Source organism: Apodemus sylvaticus, chromosome 5 (genome assembly GCF_947179515.1).
Source record: "Apodemus sylvaticus chromosome 5, mApoSyl1.1, whole genome shotgun sequence".
Classification (NCBI taxonomy): domain Eukaryota; kingdom Metazoa; phylum Chordata; class Mammalia; order Rodentia; family Muridae; genus Apodemus; species Apodemus sylvaticus.
In genome coordinates this window covers 74,931,041-74,954,582 of record NC_067476.1, presented here as the reverse complement: position 1 = coordinate 74,954,582, position 23,542 = coordinate 74,931,041, and the positions used below count along the sequence as shown (strand labels likewise).

Genomic DNA, 23,542 nt, shown 5'->3' with positions numbered 1-23,542 from the left:
GGGCCTGGGTTTAGATCCTAGCTCTGGTATGGGACTCTTGAGGAACCTGGGGCAGGGAGAGGACCTCCGGCTGATTTCTTTACTTCAGCAGTGTGTGCTCCCAAGCCCCTAGGGAGCACAGGGACCCTGGGCAAAGCCAGACTGGAATCAAACTTCCCCAGGATGCTTGCCACTGCTGCTGCTTACCAGCTGAATGCAGCATTGGGCAAGCGTCTGTACTCCCTAGTGCCAGTGTCAGTTCCTGTGACAGGGATGGCCACAGAGTTGGCTCTCCTTGTCCACAGTGCATCCATTATTTTCTCACTGCAAAGATAAAATGCTTGATAAGCAGCAACGTGTGTGTGTGTGTGTGGGGGGGGTATTTTGGCTCAGGGTTTGAAGGGACACAGTCTGCCAGTGGGGCCACTGTGAGGACAGGTGCTTAAGGTGACTGGTTACATTATAGCTATAGTTGGGAAACAGTGAGGAGATGTGTGTGCAGCTAGCTTCTCTTTTCCTACAGTGACACCCAAGGCCATTGATTGGTGCTGCCTGCTCAGGGTGCATTTCCTCTCCTTGATTAGCCTACTCTAGATAATGCCTCCCAGGTATACCCAGAGGCTGGTCTCCTAGGTGACCTAGATCCTGCCCCATTGGCAGCTAGGATTAACCATTCCAGCAGGTAGGAGTTCTGCATCTGCAGTCAGGAGCTGTAAACCTACTGTGTTTGGGGGCAGAAACTCATGTGGGAGGCTTTGTGGAGCTGTCATTAGTTCCTATTGACACAGAGTGACAACTAGAGATGACTCAAAGCCTACCGGAAGTACTTAGATAGTCCAGACATTACACTACTGTTCATACAGTACTGTTCAGACTGCTCATACAGGGACTCTGGGCATCCCCAGAGTTGATATCCTTTCCAGGTACCAAGGGACAACTGTGCTATTTGACAATGATGTAAGAGCTCATGTTTGTGAAAGATTCTGACTGTCCTGGCCACCTATACACATGCCATCTGCATACCGCTGCTTCTGGCCAGTGTTGTTGACAAGAAGCAGGCTTTAAGTCCCTGGGAGACAGGAGCCTTGAGGCTGCTTTGAACCCCAAGTCCAGGCATCTGGGTTTGTACTTCAGCTTGTCCTTCAGGCCTGTTGTGAAACCTCAGACAGTTAACAGCCCTTCCCGGACTGCAGAGCTGTCACTGTTATCCTGCAGCTGCTGTGTGTGGCTGTATCATCCAGGCACATGGGCAGATCAGGGCTTTTCCCAGGGAGAGGACATATGGGTGCTGGCCTTACCCCATATCAAGCCAGCCCAGGAGGAAGGTGGGGATTGTCAGTTCCCAGCGGCTGCCAGGAGGCTCTGCAGGCACAGAATGGTAGGCACTGCTCTCCACGACTCCTCACCCAGGCCCAGTGCAGATAAACACATGTTTAAATATGTGCTGTAGGATCCTGAGGCAGTGTGGCCTGTAAGGGCGCTCACATCCTAGCTTGGCGACATGGGTTCAAGTCCCAGGAACTACATGGTAGAAGGGCATACAGTGGATGGATGGATGGATGGATGGATGGATGAATGGATGGGGTGGATGGGTGGATGCTATCTAACAATAGCAAGAAGAAAACCACCAATCAGGGACCAGAGAGCTGGCTCTGCAGTTAAGAGCACCCACTTCTCTCTCAGAGGACCTGGGTTTGGTTCCCAGAACCTACAAGGTAGGTTGCACCTGTCTGTAACTCCAGTTCAGGGAGTTCAGACATCCTCTTCTGGCTTCTGTGGGCATCACACACACACACACACACACACACACACACACACCATTTATATAGAGAGAGGCAAAATATTCAGACACATAAATAACTAAATAAACTCTTCAAGTAAATACACACACACACACATACACATAAATAACTAAATAAACTCTTCAAGTAAATACACACACACACACACACACACACACGCACGCACGCACGCACGCACGCACATTACTATAACCAAATGTGGAAATTAGAAACATTTTTTGCCTTTTAAAGTTTCCTTGTTTTTCTGAACTTTATGCAAGAAGCCCAAATTATTTTGATACTTAATTTGAAAAGGGAACACATCCACACAACAATGTTATAAAAGAAACCTATTTGAAGAAAAATGGATTATGTGAACTTAGGGTCACATTGAGTCTTTGGTTGTTAATCAGTCCTGTGCTTTCAGAGGAGGGGTGGAGTGTTGGTTTGAAGTACATATCAGCTTGTCAAGGCCCAGGAGACTCCCTGGGAGTGCCTGGGTCACAACCTGCTTGGGCAACCAACAGCAGATATGTGACAGTGTCTTAGGTAGCAAAGTTGTGACCCACCAACAGCAGCTGACAGGGGCAGCTTGATTGCCTGTCGAAGCCTCAACATGCTCACTTGTGGAATGGGGATGGGCCTAATAAAGCTTGCACCAGGGCATCAGGTGAAGGCCCAGTGAGCTTAAGAGGTGTGCAAGCCTACGGCAGGACTAGCTTCAGATCTGGGGCAAGGGCCTTGCACTCTGTCTGTTATGGAATTGTTGGCGTCATTTGTTTGAACACAGCACTTGGCCAGATCCTGCCTGGCTGCAGGACCAGGTGGTAAGAGCAGAGCACAGCTGGACAGCCGCTTTCTGCAGGCAACCTGGCCCTGCACCAGGTGGAGCCTGGCCTAGCAAGCCCAGTGAGTCTCCTAGAGGAGCCCATCAGATAAGGGGCCCTTGGATCTGGGGCAGGGAGTGAGGAAGGGCGGGGGTGGGGGCAAGGCTAGAAGTGCGCACTCAATAGAGGTCCCTCAGCAGTGAAACAAGTGGAGAGAAGAGTATGTGTTCCCACACACATGCGTGCTCGGCCCTTCAAAACAATGCCTGGTGTGTAGTAAGCACTTAGTGCATTCATATTCACCACGTGTTGATAGTAACAACAGCTAGCAGTTCTGCAGCTATGGGGAGCAAACCATCTCCCTCTGACTGTCTCAAGAGATGGATCATTAGTGTGCCTGCAAGGAGATGGCCGAGGCTTCCCTATAGAGGGCAGAGAAACTGGGCAGACTCATTTGAAGTCAGAGAACGAGTGAGTAGGTGTCTAGGGCCTTGAGTCATGCTGTCATGTAGACAGTCTGCCTCGCTGAACCCTGGTCTCTGTGCTTGTGTGTGTGTGTGTGTGTGTGTGTGTGTGCACACGTATACTAGCCAGGGTAAGGAACATGTGTGTTCTGCTCTTGTCTGTCTAAAAGATCCCAGGTGCAGTTTCTCTGCTGTGCCATCATCGGCACAGTAGAGCAGCAGACCCATTTTTGCCAGGAGGCAGTACACCATGGTGCCTTGTTCTTTCCTTCATGTACATTGTCAGCAGTAAGCAGAGAACTACCAGGAGCTCCCGATACCGTGTTCTTCCAGACCCTAGAACTCCAAGTGTTCTTTGGCACACAGTGATTGATTGGTTGGTTGGTTGGTTGAAACAGGGTCTCTCTACATAGCTCTGGCTGTCCTGGGACGACTTATGTAGATGAGGCTGGTCTCAAGCTCACCTGCCTCGCTCGGCCTATCACACCCAGCCTGCCTGTGGCACTGTCTCAGCCTTGGCTCCCAGGTGGGCCGAGTGCAGGAAGACCTCACCCGCATGAAGCCAGAAGCTAGCAAGTGTGGTGACGGTAGCAAATGAGAGCTGAGCAGGGCGGCCCTAAGCTGCCTCCAGGTGCTTGCTAGGGCTGATGGGAAGTGGAAAGGGTCAGCTGGGGCGTTGAACCTCTGTAGACTCAGTCAGTGTTCAGATTGCGTAAGCCCGGCCTGGACTCAGGTGTGGAGAGGAACCCAGTAATTATTCTAACATTAAAAAGGAGTGGGGGTGATTGCGTCGACTTAAAAGCCAAGGCAGAACAACCGCATGGGCTGAGGAGATGGCTCAGTGACTAAAGCCCTGTAAGTGTGAGGATTCCCAAGAGCCATATAAAAGCCAGGCAGGCGCGGCAGCTGCCTACAACCGCAGCACTCGGAGACAGAGACAGGATCCCTGGCGGAGACTAGCTGGAAGTGGGGAGACTAGCTAGAAATGGGGAGACTAACTGGAAATTGGGAACTCCGGGCTCAGGGAGAAACTATCTCAGTAAATAAAGTGGAGAGTGACCCCAGAAAGACACCAGACTTCAACTGCAGGCTTCTACACATGTGCTCATAAACATGTGAACATATACCCACACAGATACAACATGCACACCTATACATCCCCCAAACAGCAGTGGCTAAATAAATTAAATACATACATATATACCAAAAAACTTTGTTTCCATCCAAACCAAATGGAAAACAAAAATGGAAAACTTGTCTAATTACTGAAGAGAGGTTCTGTGGAAAAGATTGCACTGCACAGAACCGTATGCTTAAAGGAAATACTTACTCAGAGATAACCACTGTGAACAATTTGGTGTGTTGGCTTTTAAAAACAAACCATAAGAGAAGTGTTTACACCCTCAGATTGGGGTTATGGCATCAGAGTGACTTCCTGTGAGTCTGGCCCTGCTTCCTGAGGCCTCGAAGGGAGCTTCTAGCTTGGCATCCAGCTCTGGGAAGTGAGAAGCGAGAAGCAGAGCCGCTTTCCTCCCCTGGTGAGCCCCTGCCTGCCCAGTTGAATATTTCATAATGACGTCTGAGGCTGAAGTGGTTACCTTGCCCTTACCTGCGTTCTGTCCTCAGCCCCGCTGACCACCACGGAGAGAGTAGTGAAATCCTCTAGGTGGCCTTTGGGTCTGATGGTCCCTGGATTCAAGGTCACAGGAAGGGCAGTGTGTGAAGGTGAGCTTGTTGAGTTTGGAAAAGACAGACGGAGACTGTAAGAGGCAGGCAGGTCCCTCTTCGGTGTGACTTTTGACCCTGCTCCCCAGCACCCCCAGCCATGGAGCCTGTGTTATCATTAACTAATCATGGGATCGCTTTACTATTTAATGCCCTGTCCCTGCGGTGACTCTTTCTTTCTGTCTCCTGGAAACAAGGACTCTGGGAAGTGAGTCCCTGACAGGACATCTTGGGAGAGGGAGGTGGCCCATGACAGGTGTAATAGTTGTCACAGCAATAGTTGTCAATGTATGCTTGCCAGCATGCCGGTCATTGCAAAGTTTGGGAGAGCTTTGCTTCAGGGTGTCCTGTGGCTGGGACGGGACATGGTCTGTGAGTGTGCATTTTATTTTTTATTACATTTTAAAAATTTGTTTGTTAGCATGTGTATGAGGGCTGGGAGGGTGTGTGTGGAGGTCACAGGATATGTTGTGGGAATTTGTTCTCTCCTTCCTCCACATGGGCCTGGCCGCAAGCGCCGTCACTTGCTGAACCTTCTCACTGAGCTGAGAATGTGCAGTTCTTTCTGGCTTTTCTTTTTTCCCTTTCTCCCTGGAGACTGAACCCAGGCACTTGCATACACCCCCGACAAGACGGACACATTTCTAACCCACCATCCTGCCATCCAGGAGCTCCTGCAGGGCAGCCCCTGGTGGCATGGAGGCGGGGCTTGTGTCCTGTTTAATAAAAGTTCACCCAGTGCCACCCAGTGACTGCCCCTCCCATCCCGTCTCCCACGTGGACACTGTGATTTTATACACAGGAGAGCCTTCATTTTACAGATCAGCAACTGGGGCTCTGGTGCAGGCCCTCTCCCCTCAGTCCCAGAGAGCTCAATGCTCTGCACAGAGCTGGTGGGGTCTCCCAGTGAAGCTGGCCTGCGGAAGACCAGCTTACAGCTCACTTTAGCCCCTGTCATGCCCCTCACCCTCAGCCTCACCTGCCTTGAAATCCTTCTGGATAGGGAAGCCGCCATTCCTGCCCCAGCACTTCCTACCCAGGGAGACCCCCAGTGATACTGGGAAAGCCTCTGTGCTGTTCCTAAGGCAGGGCCCTGTTCTGCTTCCCGCTGACTCCCCAGTAACCTGATCTAAGTCCACTTCTCAGGTTCCCCAGCCAGTAAGTGCTCCTGGAAGCCAGGAACTTTCCCTCAGAAGCCAGAAACTTTCCCTCAGCCTGGCCTGTCTTGTGCAGCAGAACAGGATGCTCTAGGCTTCTGTCAGCATCTGGTGTGAGCCAGGCCTGCCTGGGGCTGTTTTCAGGAAATTCTTATACCAGGTCATCCTCCCAGGAAGAGATCATCAGTGCCCATTTCTCAAAAAAGAAACTGAGGGACAAGAGGGGAAGGGCCTGCTCAGGTGACCAGCTGAAGGGGGCAGGGCTGGACACTCCAATCCCACACTTCCCCGGGGCACCCACTCCCCTTTTCTTATAATGATACCCTGTGCTTTATAGCTGCTGACCACAGATAGTTTCTCACACACTCCCTCGGGCTCCCTGAGAAGCGGGCAAAGAGGTGAGGTGTTTCACAGGCTGTTCTCACAGTGACAGGGTGCTGAGCAGTTGCCCAGATCCCAGGGCTCAGGAGGACTCAGCTGTGCTGTCAACCCCACTGGCTACCTGCCCTTCCCCCACCACACTGCTTCCTGAAGATGGGAGAACTCTCCTCACCCCCAGAGAGTGCTCTGCACTGAGTTGGTAGGACCTGGATGTGAGGGAGCTAACTCCCCATGAAGAACCAGGCTAGGATCTTCACTTGGTGTGGAGCTGGTATGGAGGAAAGGTGATGGTCTCCTCCAGCCCCATCATGTGAGATCCGGGTGGGGGCAGGGGAGGGCCGGGATTCTGGGCACCCTGCACCCCTGGTTTTTCATAGAACCTGTGTGTCCTGCGAATGGGATTTTGCAGACTTTCACACATCAGGCTTTGAGGCCTACTGCTCTGCCTGAATGTCTGCCGTTTCTTGTCCTCTTCCTTCTGGGCCACTGACCTCCCTGGAGGAAAACTTGTTTCTCTGACCAAGCAGCTGGTCCAACTGGTTCCTGTTCTTCCGCCCTAGGGCCCTGAAAGCCGAGGGAGCCAGCGGAGGAGAGTCCACAGCTTAGGACCTGGTCGTGTTAGAATGTCCCTGCTGTAGGCTGACAACTGACTGTCTCCTCCTCACCAGGCATGATGACATAAACTTCTAATCCCAAGCGTGTGTAGCTGGCAACAAGACCAGCCTCGCTACGTGGTGGCCTAAGTGGCCTCCCTAGCCAGGCCTGAGCACCGTTTCAGAGCAGATGTTGGGCCAGGGCCTGGGGCTCAGAGTAGTTGGTTGGGTCTTTGTGCTCCAGGAACTGTCAGCTTCAGACTTGTGACTCTCAAGTCTTAACCTTGAGTGATCGCTTATCTTTCAAGGAAGAGGATGCTTTCCCACGCTGACTTGCAGGCCCCTGGTATGTGTGTGTGGGGGGGGGGGGGAGGTGAATACTAACCACCCCTGAGTTGTCCAGGCTGACTGGAAACACCAGGGGCTCCCCACCCTGCGTCCACCCTAGGACAGGGTACTTTTTGCTGGTACTGGGGCCAGGATAGGGACAGACGGGCAAGGTGAATGCTAGCACTACACTTGTGTGTAGGTGTTGCCAGTTCTAACCTGGGAGTGAGTTAGACTGGGTTCTGACCTCACAGGCCTGTTTCCAGTCCTAAGTGGAGGGATTCTCACGCTGACAGGAAGCGTTCTTGTCCATTAGTATTGCTAGTCTTTAGTATATGGATCCCTTCGCTGCTGCCCAGACTTTGTTACGGCAGGAGCAAGCACGACCACCCTGACAGCAAGGGGGCTTTCTCCACAGCCAGGACCTACCAGCTTCACCATCACACTACCTCAAGCCTAATCTAGGCTCTGTATCCCAGAGGCCTGGCCCGCCCTCCCACGAGGGCAGGAGAGAAGCCATGGTCTTGTGAGGACAGAACAATCTTACCATGCAGGGATGTGATGGAGAAGGCCCAGACTCCCTCCAGCCTTGGGAGTTTGATAGATGTGTCACACGTTGGTAAATTGAGGTTTGGGACCACAAGTGACCACAAGTGGTTTCTGGTATTTTCTTCCTCCCTCGGGTCCTGATGGTTCAGTTTGGAAGGGAGTCCAAAGGCTCTGTGGGACTTGGTGTTGCTGTGACTTCGCCTGCTGCTGGCTGGCCCTGGGCTCCTTCTCCCAGACAGGCAGAGTGGCACAAGCTTGGAACCCCAGCACCTGGAAGGCTGAGGCAGGAGGATTGCCACAAGTCTGAGACTAGCCTAGGCTATCTAACAAGGCTCAGGCTTAACTTCCTGAACCCCCAACATGGTCCTTCTCGCTGTTTGTCTCTCCTAATTTTGGGAGTGGTTGGTGGCTAGGCTCCCCTCTACCCTGTCTGTGCAGCTGAGCCCAGAGGACTTCTCGGGAGTCTGGAGGGGGTACAGCCAGGAGAGGGGAGACGAGCTGGGGAGGCAGGTAGCTGCTGCTGGTAGTCATGGGGAGAGCAGAGCAGAGCAGAGCCAGAGGGGCACGAAGCCCTTAGGGGACACAGGCCCTGTTTAGACATAGTACAAGTGCAAACGCAAGGCCTGGGGTCTGACTCCTGGTAGACAAACAGGGCCTGAGATTTGCACACTTTCCCACAAGGATACCTGCAGGGACCAGGGAGTACCTCAAGTCTGACAGAGGAGGCTCTTGTCACCTTGACGTCTGTCTGTCTTCTCCCCCACCCTCTCCCTTCCACATTCTCCCTTCCTCACCTGTCTCCCTCACTACCTTGCACTTTTCTTGTTATTCCCCAGTGGTGACTCCTCTGTTCCTGTGTGAGCCGAGTGTTTGTGTCCAGCTCTCCTGGCTAACCCTACAGCCACCCTGATAAGTCTCCTGCCCTTGTACCTCAGCTGTCCCACAGAACCCAAAAGCCCTAGGGGCGTCCCAGTGGGGAAGTCCAGAAAGTACTAGCTTCCTCAGCCAATGTTTTTGTGCCTTAACAGCCAATTGTGCTGTGTCAGTTGTCGCTGCTTGCTGGGGTTGGGGGCGGGGCACAGCCCTCATCCAGGCCTCAGAAGGTGCAGCCCGCTGCCCATAGAGTCTTGGGCCACTGCCTCTCTAGTGCCCACTCTGCAGACAGCCGATGCCTGCTGGCGTCTGAGGTATCTGCTGTGAGGTGGCTGTGGACCCATGCGTTCACAGGCTCGGTTGGGGGTTGCCAGAGAGGTGGTCCCAGAGACAAGGAGTGGAGGATGCTCATGACCCTAGGCAGGCATGCAGGAGCTGCAGGGGGAGGGGAGCAGGTGAGTGGGCTCCATTCTCTCCTCTTCTCCCAGCCTGGGCTAGAGCTTGGAGTTAGATGTCAGTAAGATCCTCTCTAAAGTAGTATACATCAGTCACCCCAGTTCCCTGTGTATGGTGCTGTTCACCCTGTGTCCCGACCCAACAGGCCAAACGTTTGCCTCTTAAAGGGAAGGAAAGCAGGAAGTCTGGGCCATTTTCAGGGGCGGAAGCCGAGATTCAGGAAAGTAAGTCACAGGGTCTGGTGATGTGGCCTAGTTGTCTCATAGTGTGCATGGAGTCTTGGTACGGTCCCAAGCACCTTATATGCCAGGTTGGTAGCACATGCTTGAAATCCTGGCACATAGAAAATGAAGGATCAGAAGTTCAAGGTTATCCTTGGCTACAGAGTGAGTTTGAAGACGGCAGGGCTCAGATCATGAGAACCTGTCTTAAAAAATAAGTAGCACTTGGTAAGTGCAGAAGGAGTGGGTCTGTGCCTGTCTGAACCCTTGTGGAGGTGCAGGGCTATGCTGGAGGGGTCTGGGAGGGCTGCCTGCAAGAAGTAGCCTTGTAGTTGTATGTCCCCTCTCTCTCCTGAGCTCAGCCTGGGGAGGGGACAGTGGAGCTGCCTGGGCCTGTTGGCTGTTGCCATGTGGGATCCCTGATTACAGTCCCCTCCCTCCCCCTAATCACTCATTCAGGGCCCACGCCCGGTTTCTGTCTTAGGAACCCTGGCCCTGACCCAGAGAGTTTGCCAGCCATATGCATGGGTGAGCGGATCTCTTCCACAGACCTCACAGCGTCCATTGTATCGTCCGCTGGGTAGGTTTGGGGCCAGCGCTGCAGCCCTAACTAGGCTTGGCCTTGGTTGGGTTATTTTACTTACTTACTGTGAAAAAAGAGTTTCTGCTGGCCAGGAAGCATGGCTGTTAGCACAGGGGTCTGGATCAGCCCTTGGGGTACAATCTGCCAGTTGTTTCAGGCGGGGAGGGGGTGTCTCCATCAAGGATAACTGCAGGAGCCCACCCCCACTCCTGTGGTCAGTTACACCGCAGACTGTGTTCCCACAGCCCAGCTGTCCTTCAGAGGGAGCAGGGCCGCTGGGACAAAGGCACAGCCTGTTCCTTAATGGGTCATTGTCCTGTGAGCTGCTGTGAGCAAGGAGGAGTTCCGCCCATCGGTGTCCCGTGTGCAGCTTGAGGCTAGCCCACAGTGGGGTCTTGGTAGACTCCAGGGGCTCGGGATGGAAGTCACTTGGGGTTCCCCTGAGGGAACCTCAATGCCTTTGGGCCCCTGAGCCTTTCACCTCTGAGCCTTTCTGCTGGGATTTTAGCAAGCCCCATGTGTCCCAGACAGGACAGGCAGGAACTGCGAGGCACTGTGCCATTGCCCTGAAGATACCAGGCACCACTTCCATCTGCCCAGAATCTAGAGGTTCAGGGGCCGCTTACCCCTGCCATCTTGACTTCCCATCATAAAGTGTGCAGGGCCTTGGGCTGCAGAGTCAGAGTCTTAAGGCCCACTGGAGCTAGGCCACTGTCCCTAAGTGACAGGACAAGTGCTGCCTGCCTCCCTCCAGAGCCCCCATTGTCCTGTTTAGGTTTGGGGGTTGGGTGAGGGGGAGTGAGCATATTCCCTCTGTCCCTCATTCTGCCCTTTGCCAGACCCCATTTTAAGGACTTAGTGACCATGATGTTTCTGGGCCAGTCTACAGGAACCCCAGGCCTGTCCCATCTCTTGAGGGACCAAGGGACTTCCTAGAGTTCATGAGGCCTCAGATGTCAGCAAGTCAGGACTGGATTCTTCTTGGACATTGAGTTAGTCCACTTTACAGAGAGCACTGAAGCCCAGAGTGGGCAAGCTGTGTGTCAAAGGTCACACAGCTCTGAGTAGTGAGACTATAATTAAGGTCTCTCTCAAATGGGAATTCACACTATGACCTGGTTTTCTGGGGTGAAGAGAGGTTCTTAAAAGGTAGCTGCTTCCTGAGACGTGTCCTGGGAATCTAGGTCCTGATATGAGGCCCAGAATCTGTGACTTCTGAATAGCTGGTCCTGGAGACTTACAGCTTCCTATTTGATTTTCAACAGTTAGGTTGAGATGGGGCAGAGCCCTGGGCTGGACGCTTCAGGCCAAGCCCAGCAGTTTGCACATCCCAATGTGGCAGACAAATGTGAACCCTGCGCCCCATTCATCAGGGTCTGAAGCCGCCCAGAGCACTGGTTACTTTAACCAGGCCAGCCCCCAGCACACACCTCAACAGTCACAACATCTGGGCCTCAGTCTCTTCACTCAGAGATGGAGGCTGAAGTAATGTGTCTGGGGTATCCATAGCACAGTGCATCCGAGTGTGGGAGCTGCAGAACAATGGGAGCTCGGCATGGTCAGCTTCCTTTGGTGCCTGGGGCAGGTGGGGAGGCTGGCGCCAGCATCTGTGCTTTCCGGCCTGGTACTTCTTACAAGGCGGCCTCTCTTCAGTCAATGGCCCTCTAGTCATGCCACTTGGATTTCAGAGCAAAATGTAAGAAGGGAAACCTATATAAGCCACATTATCCAAATAGAAGGGAGACCCTGGCCAGGACAGGAGGATCTGATCCCCCTCCCTGACAGGAAGCCAAGAGTCACATCTTCAAAGCTGGGTCAGGACAGTAAGGGTCTGGGGGTAGCCTGGTGAGGAAGGTTGGTTGGGTGACTTCAACGAAGTGTTACTTAGCATGAGGTAAAGAAAGAACGCTGGTTAGTTACGGGATTGGTTTTAGGCAAGTCATTGGGCTTCCGAGCCTCAGTTTTTCCGTCTACTCAATGGGGACAGTGCTTTATCTAAGAATTCGTTATGGAGCTTCAATGAGAAATTGTGGGTGACGGCAGGATGACAGGCTAAAGCTCCTAGCTACAGAGTGGAGGTGCCAGAGAGTGAGAACCTGTCCATCCAGCTCATAGAGTCATGTGACTGGACTTTGAAATCCTGTGACTAAAATGTGGGGTGCGGGAGGGGGGCAGCAGCTTGTGTCCAGGCTCTGGCTGCTGTTCCCTCGTGCTCCGGCAGTCCGATGGGCAGGCTCCCACCAGCCCCGCTGGGCTGGAGGCGAGGCCTGTGAGGGCTCAGAGCCCTTGGCTAACGGAGGTCACACAGCAGCTAGGAAGCAGAGCAGGGCTCCCAGAGGCCTCCAGGGAACCTTGAACTCCCAGGCTGCTTCACGGCCTGCGCTTCTCCTGTTGCCAGAGTAACGTGTGTTTGTTTGCTTGTTTCTCCCTTTCTGATTTCAACAACAGTAACAACAAACCGAAAGTACAAGCAGAGATCGAAAATGAGATAGTGTGAGGTCAAGAATCCAGCAGTCCCCAAGTCACCGTCACAGAAGGTTACAACACAGGAGAGGACAAGCAGCCTCCTTCTATGAATGATCAGGGCAAAGTCCAGAGGCTGGAGATTTGTCACATGCCAGCCCGCTGGGCCAGGCCAGGCCAGGCCAGGTGGTCTCCAGAGCCTTGAAGTCGGGCAGTTTTTCTCTCTCCATGTGTGACAGGCCACGCTTACCTGCCGTGGCTGCCAGACTTCCAGCCTCCAGATGCCCGATGCCTTAAGGTGACACTCATGCCTGGCCTCACTGACAGAGGTCCCCCTCACCAGGGGGACAGCCTTTCCCCCATCACCTTGGTTCAGTGCAGCCCAGGACCACTGGGCAGAATCCTGCGAGGCGGTGTCAGACACCCCACCTAGCTCCTTCCTGGGGACCCACTGTCAGCTAGTTTCACAGGGAAAGCTACAGCAGAAGCAAGGCATGGCTCCAGGCTCTAGAGCTAGCAGGAGGTGGTCCATGTGACCCACTCAGGAGTAGACTTGCACTTTGATGGTCCTCTGCTGTGCACTGGCCTGTATGGTTTTCTTACGCTATCTCTCCTCTCTGAGGACAATGATCTCCTAGGTGACAGTGCTCTGGGGTAGGTGACAGGAGGGGAATGAACTTCTGGAACGGATATGGCATAGTCGAGGGGTGAAAGAATCATGTGACGCTGGTTTCTGGTTGCCTGCTGCTGCCCAGGCACCAAGGCACTGGAAACTCAGGCCTGGATCACAAGAAGCAGAGCATCTGTGCTGGGCCCTTGTGTGCACCTCAACATGTTCTATCCGGAGAGCCTAAAAGCCTAGTTCCTAATTTCCTCTGAGCAGCTCATCAGGATCTCTGGCCATAGTGATCAAGTGCCCACAAGCTTTAGCACTCCAGGACAGTTCCTGTGTGCAACCAAGATGGGACCCCACAGTGCTTCAGGGGATTTGGGTGACAGGAAGACAGGTGCTCAGCTGGCCTGGGGGCTTTCCAGGGCAGTCAGCCCTTAGAAGTGAGTGGAACCAAGCCTTCAAGCATTTTAGAAATTTACTATTGATTTGTTTTAAAGTTTGCCTATATACATCTATTATGTCTATTGTATGTGCCCGTACCGCTGTACACATGTGGAGGTCAGAGGACAACCTTCAGGTGTCAGTTTCTCCTTCTTCCCTGTGGGTCCTGGGGTAGAACTCAGGTTGTCGGGCTGGCAGTATGTGTCTGTACCCAGTGAGTCATCTCATCGATGTTATCTTATTTACTGATTTGTGAAGATTTACTTAATATTTCATTATTTGTCTCTGTGTGAATATATTCATGTGAGTGCCAGGGTCCAAAGAGAACAGAAGGCACCAGATCTCCTGGAGTTGGTGTTAACTTGTGAACCACCCTACATTGGTGCTAGGGACCAAACTGTCCCTCTGCAACAGTAATACACACACTTAACCACGAAACATGGGCCCTATGTACTTATTTTTTGAGACAGGATCTCACCCTGTATTCCTGGCTGGCCTAGAATTTACTAAGTAGAGCAGGCTTACTTCAGTCTTGTGGATCTTCCTGCCTCTGCCTTGTCTCCAAGAGTTGGGTTTGCAGGAGCAAGTCACCTGACTTCTTTCTGAGATTTTCAGACTCAAAGGAGATCCAATGCTAATTCTGGTGGGAGTCAACTGACTTCCATTGCAATAACCCAACATTCCGTCCTCCTCCTCCTCCTCTTCCTTTTTTTTTTTTTAAGATAGTTTTTATTTAGCTCAGGCTGGCCTCAATTTTGCTATGTAACTTGAGGCTGGTCCTGAACATCTTATCCTCCTGCCTCAGTCTCCCAAGTGTTGGAGTTATAAACTTGTGCCCCATGCTAGGTTCGGTGACATCATTTCTGGTGTTCATTGGCTTCCTCTGCAGAACCAACGTGTCTCTAAGGACCCTTCCTGAGCTCTCCAGACACCCAGCTCTTACGTTGTTCTCAGGATCCTTAGAGTCATGGGCAGTTCAGGATAACTCTGAAGGACCCTGCATTTTAGGGAGGACGTGGAAGCTACAGTGGGAAGGGCAGGTGACACACTTGGGTGTAGAACTTGGCTATTCCCGAGTCACCTGGGGGCCCAAACTTACCCCAGAGCCTCTGATGCTGCAAACTGGGCAGTGCTGGGGTGGGGCATTGGTAATGGCTGGCTATGCAGTGCACTAGAGTAAGGCCCACAGAGGGAGAGTCTCAGAAATCCACATTAGGAATTTCTGAAAAGCGGGATTCTAACAGAAACTACACATGCAAAGGCCCCAGTGTAGACAAGGCCTGAGAGGCAACAGTAAAGAGATCAGATAAGCAGGTAGGAAAGACGAGGGTGACAAAAGTAAGGAAGAGTGGCAGGACGGGACATGCACATCATCTGGATTTTATAGCCACAATGTCAGCAGAAACATTGCCTGAAGAGGACAGTGCTGTGTTTCTCCGAGGTCTCTCTGCAGTGTGGATAAGCAAATACTAGCAGGGGTGGTCCCGGCTCAGTTCTGGACTGGCCCCGGGCAGGAGGGCTAGGGACCGTGGGAGGCTGCAGGGTAGCAGGAGACTTGTGTGGCTCTTAGGTGTTGCAACAGGGGCCATTTCCTCTTCTCTCCATCCCACGGCACTTAGAGCCTGGAGTGTACCCCCCAAAGGGACCTGGGAAAAGAAAGCTGGGATTATAGTTGGGTACTCCTGAGAGGCGGTGAACATGGCGTTCAGAGCCATTAAATGGAAGGGGTTTCATGGAGGTTGGGAGTGACTCAGCTGGAGGTGTTTATCGCTGGGCATCCTGGGAGCTGGAATGGGTTGTGAGTGCACAGTGAGTCTTGGGAAGAGACTCTGTGATCTCAGGCCAGGTAACAGCAGAGCTATTTGTTCTTCACAGTGTGTCCATTGTCCAGAACTCATCTGAGAAACTGCCACAGGAATTGCTGCTCTGCTCCAGGCTGGTCACTGAACAGGTGAGGAGGAAGTGGGGGTGGGTGGGCAGCCACCTATGCAGGTCATGCATGGCCTGTCCTGTGGAACCCTGGAATTCAACCAACACTGGGCCAGAAAGTACTGTGGTTCCTACACCCTTGGTCTCCTCAGAACTACTCAGGAACACGGATGTGGGCCCTCAGTCAGGCTGGAGGGCAACATTCCTGTGCCCTAGTGTGTGACAACCCCCTCCCCACACACAGTGCGAATGCACAGGAGAGGGTGACACAGAAATGTTCTCTTGGAGACACTATCCTTCCCTGGCCCCATTACAACACCAAGAGTTCCAGGTAGGGTGGAGAGGACTGGCAACGTGGCACCTACTCAGAGCTGACTCAGACTGTCCATCAGGCATGGTCTTACCATACATCATGGGCAAAGACATAGGGTATGTGTGAAAATGGGTGACTGTGGCATAGTAGATCTCAGACACTTTTCAGGTGGTTGACCTCGTGAGGTTGTGTACTCTTTGTGGTAGTCCTTCCTTCTTCATAGTCAGTCTGTCCATCCATCCATCCATCCCATCCCATCCACCCACCCATCCATCTATCCATCCATCCCATCCATCCATCCCATCTATCCACCCATCCCATCCCATCCCATTCATCCCATCCATCCATCTACCCACCCATCCTTCCATCCACCCATCCATCCATCCACCCATCCATCCACCCACCCACCCATCCATCCATCCATCCATCCATCCCATCCTATCCCATCCACCCACCCATCCATCCATCCCATCCATCCATCCCATCTATCCACCCATCCCATCCCATTCATCCCATCCATCCATCCATCTACCCACCCATCCTTCCATCCACCCATCCATCCACCCACCCACCCATCCATCCATCCATCCCATCCATCTATCTACCCATCCCATCCCATTCATCCCATCCATCTATCCCATCTACCCATCCATCCATCCATCCACCCATCCATCCATCCATCCATCTATCCATCCATCCATCATCTATCCATCCACACACCCACCCATCCATCTATCCCTCTCTCCCTTCCTTCCATCCATCCATCCATCTATCATCCATCATTCGTCTGTTCATCCAGTGTTACTGTCTTCCAGGTACATCTCTGTGGTACCTACTCATAAAAAAAAAAACAAAAAACAAAAAAACTGGGTCTTCCTTTTAAGTCATCATACTTCCTAGGGAGACAGACCAATACGTTACAGCAACTTTGTGTGAGAGCCCACACATGCCAGCCATCTTACCTTCATCAGCTTCTGGGAAACAAATTAAAAAACAAAAGCAAATAAACAACCCTCCAAAAACAGGTTTTATCTCCCTCATTTCACAGGAGTAGAGTGAAGCCAGAGAGGCTAAATCACTTATCTAGGAGCACACAGCTAGGAGATGATAGAACTGAGTTCAAACCTAGATGGTCTGATGCTACAAGCCCCCTTCTGGGAGCTTCTCTATTATCCAGTTCTGCAGGAACTGGAGTCCTAGGCTGAGGGGCGGTGGTGGTGGTGAAGGAGTAGCTTTCTTGGACAGGCCTAAGATGATTATCACAAGACAGCAGAAGGGAAAAAATTGATGCATCCATTTTGTTGTATAAACTGACTTGGTAGAAAATTGTGCTTTAAATCAGTTTGAATTATACTTGCTTAGAAATGGCCAACGGGCCTTCCATGGCTCCTAGCATGGCTCCCCATGACCACTCCAGAATTTTCCTGTAAGGTGTGCTCGCTCACAGCTCTGTCACTCCTGTTTAATGCACTCTGGCAGAAAGGTGTTTATGAAAAGTATTCTGAAGAGCATCTGATCCAGGGAGTGTGCTATGAGCGCAGTCCTTCTGGGAAGTGACTTTCGAGCTGACTTCTTCACACAGAGTCCATTCCTGGTATCCAGAGTGCCAGCCCCAGGGGCGCCAGGCCCCTATTTCCTCTTTTCCTGTCAGGCATGCCATGAAGAACCCACTGCACAGAGGGGAGCCCACCCCTCCACGCCCCCCTGGAAGCTCCTTCCCAGGACTGCTGACAGAGCCAGGATCTGAACTTTCAGCCAGGGACCTGGCCTGTCTTGGCCTGTCCCAGGAGCAGCCAGGCCCTGCCCCCAGCCCACTGCTCCCTTCCCATGCCCCCTTGCTGCCTTCTACAGACCCTTGCTTTGATCTCCTGGCCAGGCTGGGCCAGGGATTGTATCCTGGGCTGGTGGGTGTGAATTGGAATTTCATGTCATTTTTGTGCACTGCAAAATGCCAGTTTGGGTTTTTGTGTTGGCTTGTTTTGTTTTTCCCTTTGTTCGGTTGAGACACGGTCTCCTCAAGTTCAGGCTAGTCTCAAGCTTGTTGTGTTGCTGATGCTCTAGGCAAGCACTCTCCCAACTAAGCTGTGTCCCAGTTGTTTTCTTTGAACTGTTTTAGGCAGGCAGTCTGTTCTTAGAACCAGCTGTTAGGGGAATAGGCAGGGATTGGTCAGGCCCTGCCCGCCCCCAGCCCTTATTTCTGTCTGCTGGACAAGAACTGCAATCTGACCTTTCAGATGGCAAGGCATGTCCAGATAGAACCCTGTGCCCCCAGAATGTGACATCCGGGGCTCTCCAGGTCTGATGGTGATTGGGGGTTCTCTGAAGCTGGTGCCCACTTCCCATCATGGGGCCACCTACTTGTGTCCCCACCGGAGCTGAACGGCTTGCCTGTTGCTATGGAGACTCTGGCCTGTCTTGTGCACAGTATGGAGGATGGTCTTACTCTACTGCCTGCTACAGCGACCTTTGACAGCTGGGCTAGGGCCACCCAGTGCCCTCTGCTCCAAAGCTGCTTCTCAGCTTCTCTCCTTCCTAAGGTAGTTCCCAAATCCCAATTGTTTGAGCTGCCTGCCAGTCAGGCACTGCCTGACTTGTTTCAGGATAGGAACCCACAGCCTCCAGAGTGAGTTCTGTCCTTGCCTGTCTGCTCTCAGAGACCTTGGCCATGGCCCTTGACTCCAATGGGTCTCAGTTTATTTGAAGAGAGCTGAGAGACTTAGCCCAGTGTGTGACAGGATCTGGGGGGAGTACCCATGAGGCCAACCACAGTTTCTAAGGCCTGGATGCTAGAGAATCAGAGGAGGCCAGCCAACCTCCTGCCTGGGGCAGTCCTGGGCTTTCAAGTCTGAGGTCTCCTCCTGACCTCTCAACCAGAGCTCCTCTGAGGAGCAACCCTGGATCGCCACCATCTGGATGATCCCTTGTCTCCCGTAGGAGCAGTCAGGCCTGGACCAGCTCGAAAGGCAGAGGTAGAGCCATTGAGAAAGAGGCCAAGCAAATATACCCAGGTGGAGGCTGGCAGAGGCAGGCCCCTGAGGGCAGAGGCCATCTCCTGTGAGTGAACTTTGGAGAGGGAGGAGGCTCTCAGGACCCCATAGCTTTCTACTCTGCCTGGGCCTGGAGAGAGCTTCCTATGGTGATGTGCTTCCATGACAGGCTACCGGAGCACAGGGCAGTTCTCAGCCAGGCTCGCCACTATCATGGTGGTCCCTGGTATTAGCCTAGCTATCCTGTCTGCCCACAGATTCCAGTCTTTGCTTGTGTGAAGTCTGTCACACATGAAGCTGTGCATTTTTTTTTTTTTTTGATTTGTAGTGTTCTTGTTTTTAATTTGGTTGTCTTGGGGAAGGATGCAGTTCTGGCGAGCTTGGAAATTGCTATATAGACTTAGACCTTTAATGCCCAGAGGTGGAGACAGGTGAATGCTTTGAGTATGAGAACTGATTCCTTAGTGGGCTCCTCCTCAAGGGAGTGCTTCCGGGTGGGAGGAGCTCTGTTCTCACTCAGTCCTGGGCATTGGGCCAGTCACAGCCTGCCTGACCCAGGCCCTCCAGGGCTTGTTGGGAGGATTAAAGGGCATGAGAACCAAGGGTGGCTGTTCATAGCAGGTGCTTTTTACTGTGGCCACGCCTTGTCCCTTAGCAGGCCCCATTGTTTGGATCCCACTCTTACTCCCTGCAAGCTTGTCCTGGAGACCCCGCCTACCTACACAATGTGAGAGCCAAACCGTACAGAAGACAGTCTAGACTCTGGAACTGCACCACAGGCCTGCTTCAGGTGTGCCCACTAGGAGTGCCTAACAGGCAGTGGCTACCTGCTCTTGACACTTAGCTCTCTGGACACAATTACATTGCATTTTTTCCTGTAGAGGAAGGAATGTCTCTGGCCTGCCTGGGCCCAGCTGTTCCTAGGAATGTGCTGGGAAGGAAACATAGACAGGCCTGAGCAAAACAGTCCCTGATACATGAGAACAGCTCTTTGCTCTGCAAGCGAGCGAGCTTTCCTCTTGGACTGTTTATCCTGCAGTTTATAGCATGTTTGTGGAGGTGGCAGGCTGTCCTGGGAGGCCCGGGGGAGGAGAAACAATAACTGCCCTTGTAGTGTCCCAGCAGACCTTCCCTGGGCCAGGCCTCGGCTGTGGCATCTCAGCCTCCAGCTCTCTGAAGCGTGCAAAGTTTGTTTTTCCTCTTTGGGAGACTGTGTGGGAGCTGCTGAGACCAGAAGCACCTCACAATGGAAGGTTCCCGCTCCCCTGCAGTTCTCACACCCGGGCCTGACATCTCAAGTCAGTGGAACAGCTATTTCCTCTCATCTTCCCTAGAGTCCCTAAGTCCCTGTGAGCATTAATTTCCACTGTTCGTGTGCCACCTGAGATGGGAGGTCACCACCCTCAAGGAGCCTTTCCTTTCTCTGGATGGTGTTGCTTCAAGTTGTGCCCAAAGTCACCCTTTCCAAAGGGCATCTAAACCTTCCGTTAATAGAGATTCCGTCACAAGGCTGAGGGGCTTCTCTTGGGAGACCACGTGGCTTTCCCTTAGACCAGTCCCATCTCCAGTCTCCGTGAGTGTGCAGGGAAGAAGTGGGGCTCCACTCAGCAAGGAGGGTAGAGCGTGATCATGTCCCGAATGGTGGGGGACCCATGTGTGCCCGTGAAGATTCCAAGGAGAAGGGGTGTGAGCAGCCTCCACTTCCTTGTTCCTTCTATCCCGGGTCCCCTTCCCTCCCCCCACCACGCCAGGACTGCAGGAACACGCCAGGACTGCAGGGGCCTGTACTGCCCTACCCCCTAGCCCGGCTCTACCCATGCAGCTGTCCCAGCCCAGCTGTCCTTGCCCAGCTGTCTGGCCCTGGCTCCCTGCATCCCATGGGCCCTGTCTGGCCTTGGGGTGGGGTGGGGAGCCAACTTCCTGCCTCTAGCTGAACCCTCTAGCTCCCAGGGAGTTGGGGCGGGGGATTTGCTGTGGAGAAGCATGGTGCCTCACACTGGCTTCTGCACTTCAGAAGTGTGGCTTGGGTCAAGGTGACCATTGTGAACACTAGACAACAACCTGGGCATCCCAGTGTAGACTGCCAACAGTGATTCACGGATAGGGGATGCAATGGGGCATCAAGGGAACTCTTGATTTTCCTGGGATCCATAAACTTCCCCCAGCCAAATTCTAAAAATGCTACCTACACGGGAATTTTCGGGAGGGATGCACAACCCCTAGATATGAATAGGTACTGCTCAATAGCATAGGCTCCTACAAGACAGCTAAGATTGTGGGTTTGTGTTTTGGACAAATGCTGTCTTGCAGAGATGATGCAAAGACCCCTCCCTGGCATGAACACAGTTTAGCTTCAAAGTACACACAGGAAGTAGCTGGTTAAGATAGCGCCAGTGGCTTTGGGGCAACAGAAGTAAGATTCATTGGCTGATGTTTGTGTTTCTCTGCATTTGTTAGATACTCTGTGATGTTTTTTTGTTTGTTTGTTTTTGTTTTTGTTTTTTTGGTTTTTTTTTACTTTTGTGAGAAACCAAGACTTTCTAGCTTCAGTGGCCCTGAAAGTCCCAGCCTTGGTCCTAGAGAGGTATGCCAAGCGGGGGGGGGGGGGGGGGGGGGGGGCGGGGGAGCCCCAGTTTCAGTGCTCTGTCAGACACTCTCTGATTTCTCAGCCCTGTAACTTCTGCCATTGTTTCCCTGTGTGAGGCCTTGATCCTGGGATTATGGAGGTGAAGGTTTCCCTGTCCTGTGTAGTAACATTTCTCTGGATCAGAGAATCACACCTCCTAGCTGTGTGACTCTGGGCTCCACATCCAACCTCCATGTGCCTCTGCACCATGTAAAGCAGGCTCAGTACTGGCTGCTCCTTGTGAGTGTACTGAGATGACCCAGGACAATGGTCCTGGCTCTCCATGCCCCCCCCCCCCCCCCCGCTGTGCCCTCGGCCAGTCCCTAGTCTGTGTCCCTCATCTGTTCCCCTTCCCTCTCTCCCCAGGGAGCTCCAGGACCTGCAGGATGGGGGCAGGCTGTGTCAAAGTCACCAAGTACTTTCTCTTCCTCTTCAACTTGCTGTTCTTTGTAAGTATGCGGGCCCCAGGGCTCCAGCCTCCCTAGCCCACAGGCTCTAACTGTAGATGCCGCCTTCCCCACCAGGATCCGGGATAGTGGATTGGAGACACCTCTCCCAGCAGGTTCTTTGACAAAGCCAAAGTTCCTCCCCAGAGCCCTCTGCCTGGGCTGGGAGTGGCAGAAGACAGCCCCTCAGCGTCTCTGCTTTGTTCTTCTCACCACCCCCTCCAGTTTGAACAGGCCCTGTACACCCCACTGTGAACTCTCAGAGGCCACAGGGGACATTCTTCCCCCACAACCCCCTACAGATTCACTAAGGCCTCCTCCCACCCCAAGCCTGCCCAGATGTGAGCTCCGTGGCACATCTGGAGCTGGTTTTCCTGGGGCCCCAGGCTTCCCCTCTGGCCTGGAACAAGCAGTCCTGCCTTGGTGTTGCCAAACCCCTGGTATGCTCATGTATACATGAGTGTATGCGCATGCGTGTGAGCTTGTGTGCATGCACGCTTGTATGTGGCAGGCGTGTGAGCAGCCTGAATGGGCTTCCATTGACCCAGAATGCTATTAGGGCTGTGGCTTCTCTGTACAAATTCACCCTAATGTTTTAAGACATAGATTATATAGCAGGTACTTGCCACGACCAGGTTTCATGTTTTAAAGTGTCTAGACATTTAGTGGCTAGAGTATCTTTGAGAGGCAAGAGATAATCCTCTCGCTGCTTATGTTGGGGTTTCTCTGAAATATAAACGAGTTGCTTATAGGGGGAAGAATTTTTACATGATAAGTGCATAGGATTATAGGAGCTCGGAATGTTAAAAAAGAATCATTCTAAATTCCCTTAGCCCAGAACGTGGTACTTACAGAAGAATTCATGATTCATACTCATATACTTACACACACATGTATGCACACACAGGTGGGCCATCCTGGCATGCCCCACCCTAGGTCTCTGCAAGGACCTAGGACCAACATGCTGGTTCCACCAGGCCTCGGGACCTGCAATGAGGTCATCAACCTCAGAAGCCACCTGTGCTGAGCACACAGAACATGGTGCTGCCCTTCCTAGCCTGGCGGGTGGACTCTCACCTAAGGGAAACACTGCCCAGGTAGACAGCAGCAGGGCCAAGGGCCAGCCGAAAGGGACTGCAGGTCAAGTCCAGCATGCTAGTGCCATATCCCAGGCCTTGGTAACTAGAAAAGGGAGTCAGGGACTGTGCTGGGTGAGGTGGCAGAAGCTTCTGTACAATGGAAAAGGACCATGAGCTGGGAAGAATGGGAAAAGGGTGGGTGGCTTGCCTAGGTATCTCCCAGTGCTTCTCCAGGCTGACTCGTAGAACCAGAGGACAGGGAGCGGTGCGGCAGGTGCTAACTGTCTGCATATTGGTCCAGGGGTTTCATCCAGACAGGCAGGAGTAGCCGATAGAGACAGTACTTATTTGTTCCTTCTCCAACAGAGGGCCACAGGGTTCTATGTTGGTGACTTCCACCCAGGACAGGTCAAAAATATCTCCAAGATGCTGTATCCCTACTGAGCACGTGCAGACCACTGTTGCTCGCTGTCCCCTAAATGTTGCAATGTGGCATGTGTACAGCATCCCCATGTCAAGTGTCAAGCATGACAGGACATTTAGAGGGGCCTGAGAGTGTAGGGGTGAGGCTGGGGTTGGGCTCGGTTGGTAGAGTGCTAGGTCCTAACCACAAAGGACCAGGCCAAGAGGAAAGGGGGAGGGGGGGGTCAGCCGGGCTGTGGTCATGCGGAGCTGGGCAGAGAGGGTCTCTGAGTTGACAGCTTAGGCTCTGCTGTGCTGGAGACTTTT

General features: G+C 52.7%; 1 protein-coding gene across 2 annotated transcripts in view; it reads left to right on the top strand.

Annotated features, from left to right (window-relative positions):
- Positions 1-23,542, top strand: part of Cd82 (CD82 molecule) — a 45,268-nt gene that overhangs the window by 5,041 nt on the left and 16,685 nt on the right. Inside the window, exons 1-3 of one of the 2 annotated variants that reach the window (XM_052183055.1) lie at positions 9,818-9,913; positions 15,309-15,384; positions 21,655-21,737. In XM_052183055.1, coding sequence (XP_052039015.1) covers positions 21,675-21,737 — 63 coding nt within the window. In that variant the 5' untranslated portion in view covers positions 9,818-9,913; positions 15,309-15,384; positions 21,655-21,674. Of the gene's footprint in view, positions 1-9,817; positions 9,914-15,308; positions 15,385-21,654; positions 21,738-23,542 lie in introns of those variants that run through there. The other variant, XM_052183054.1, reaches the window with a different exon arrangement.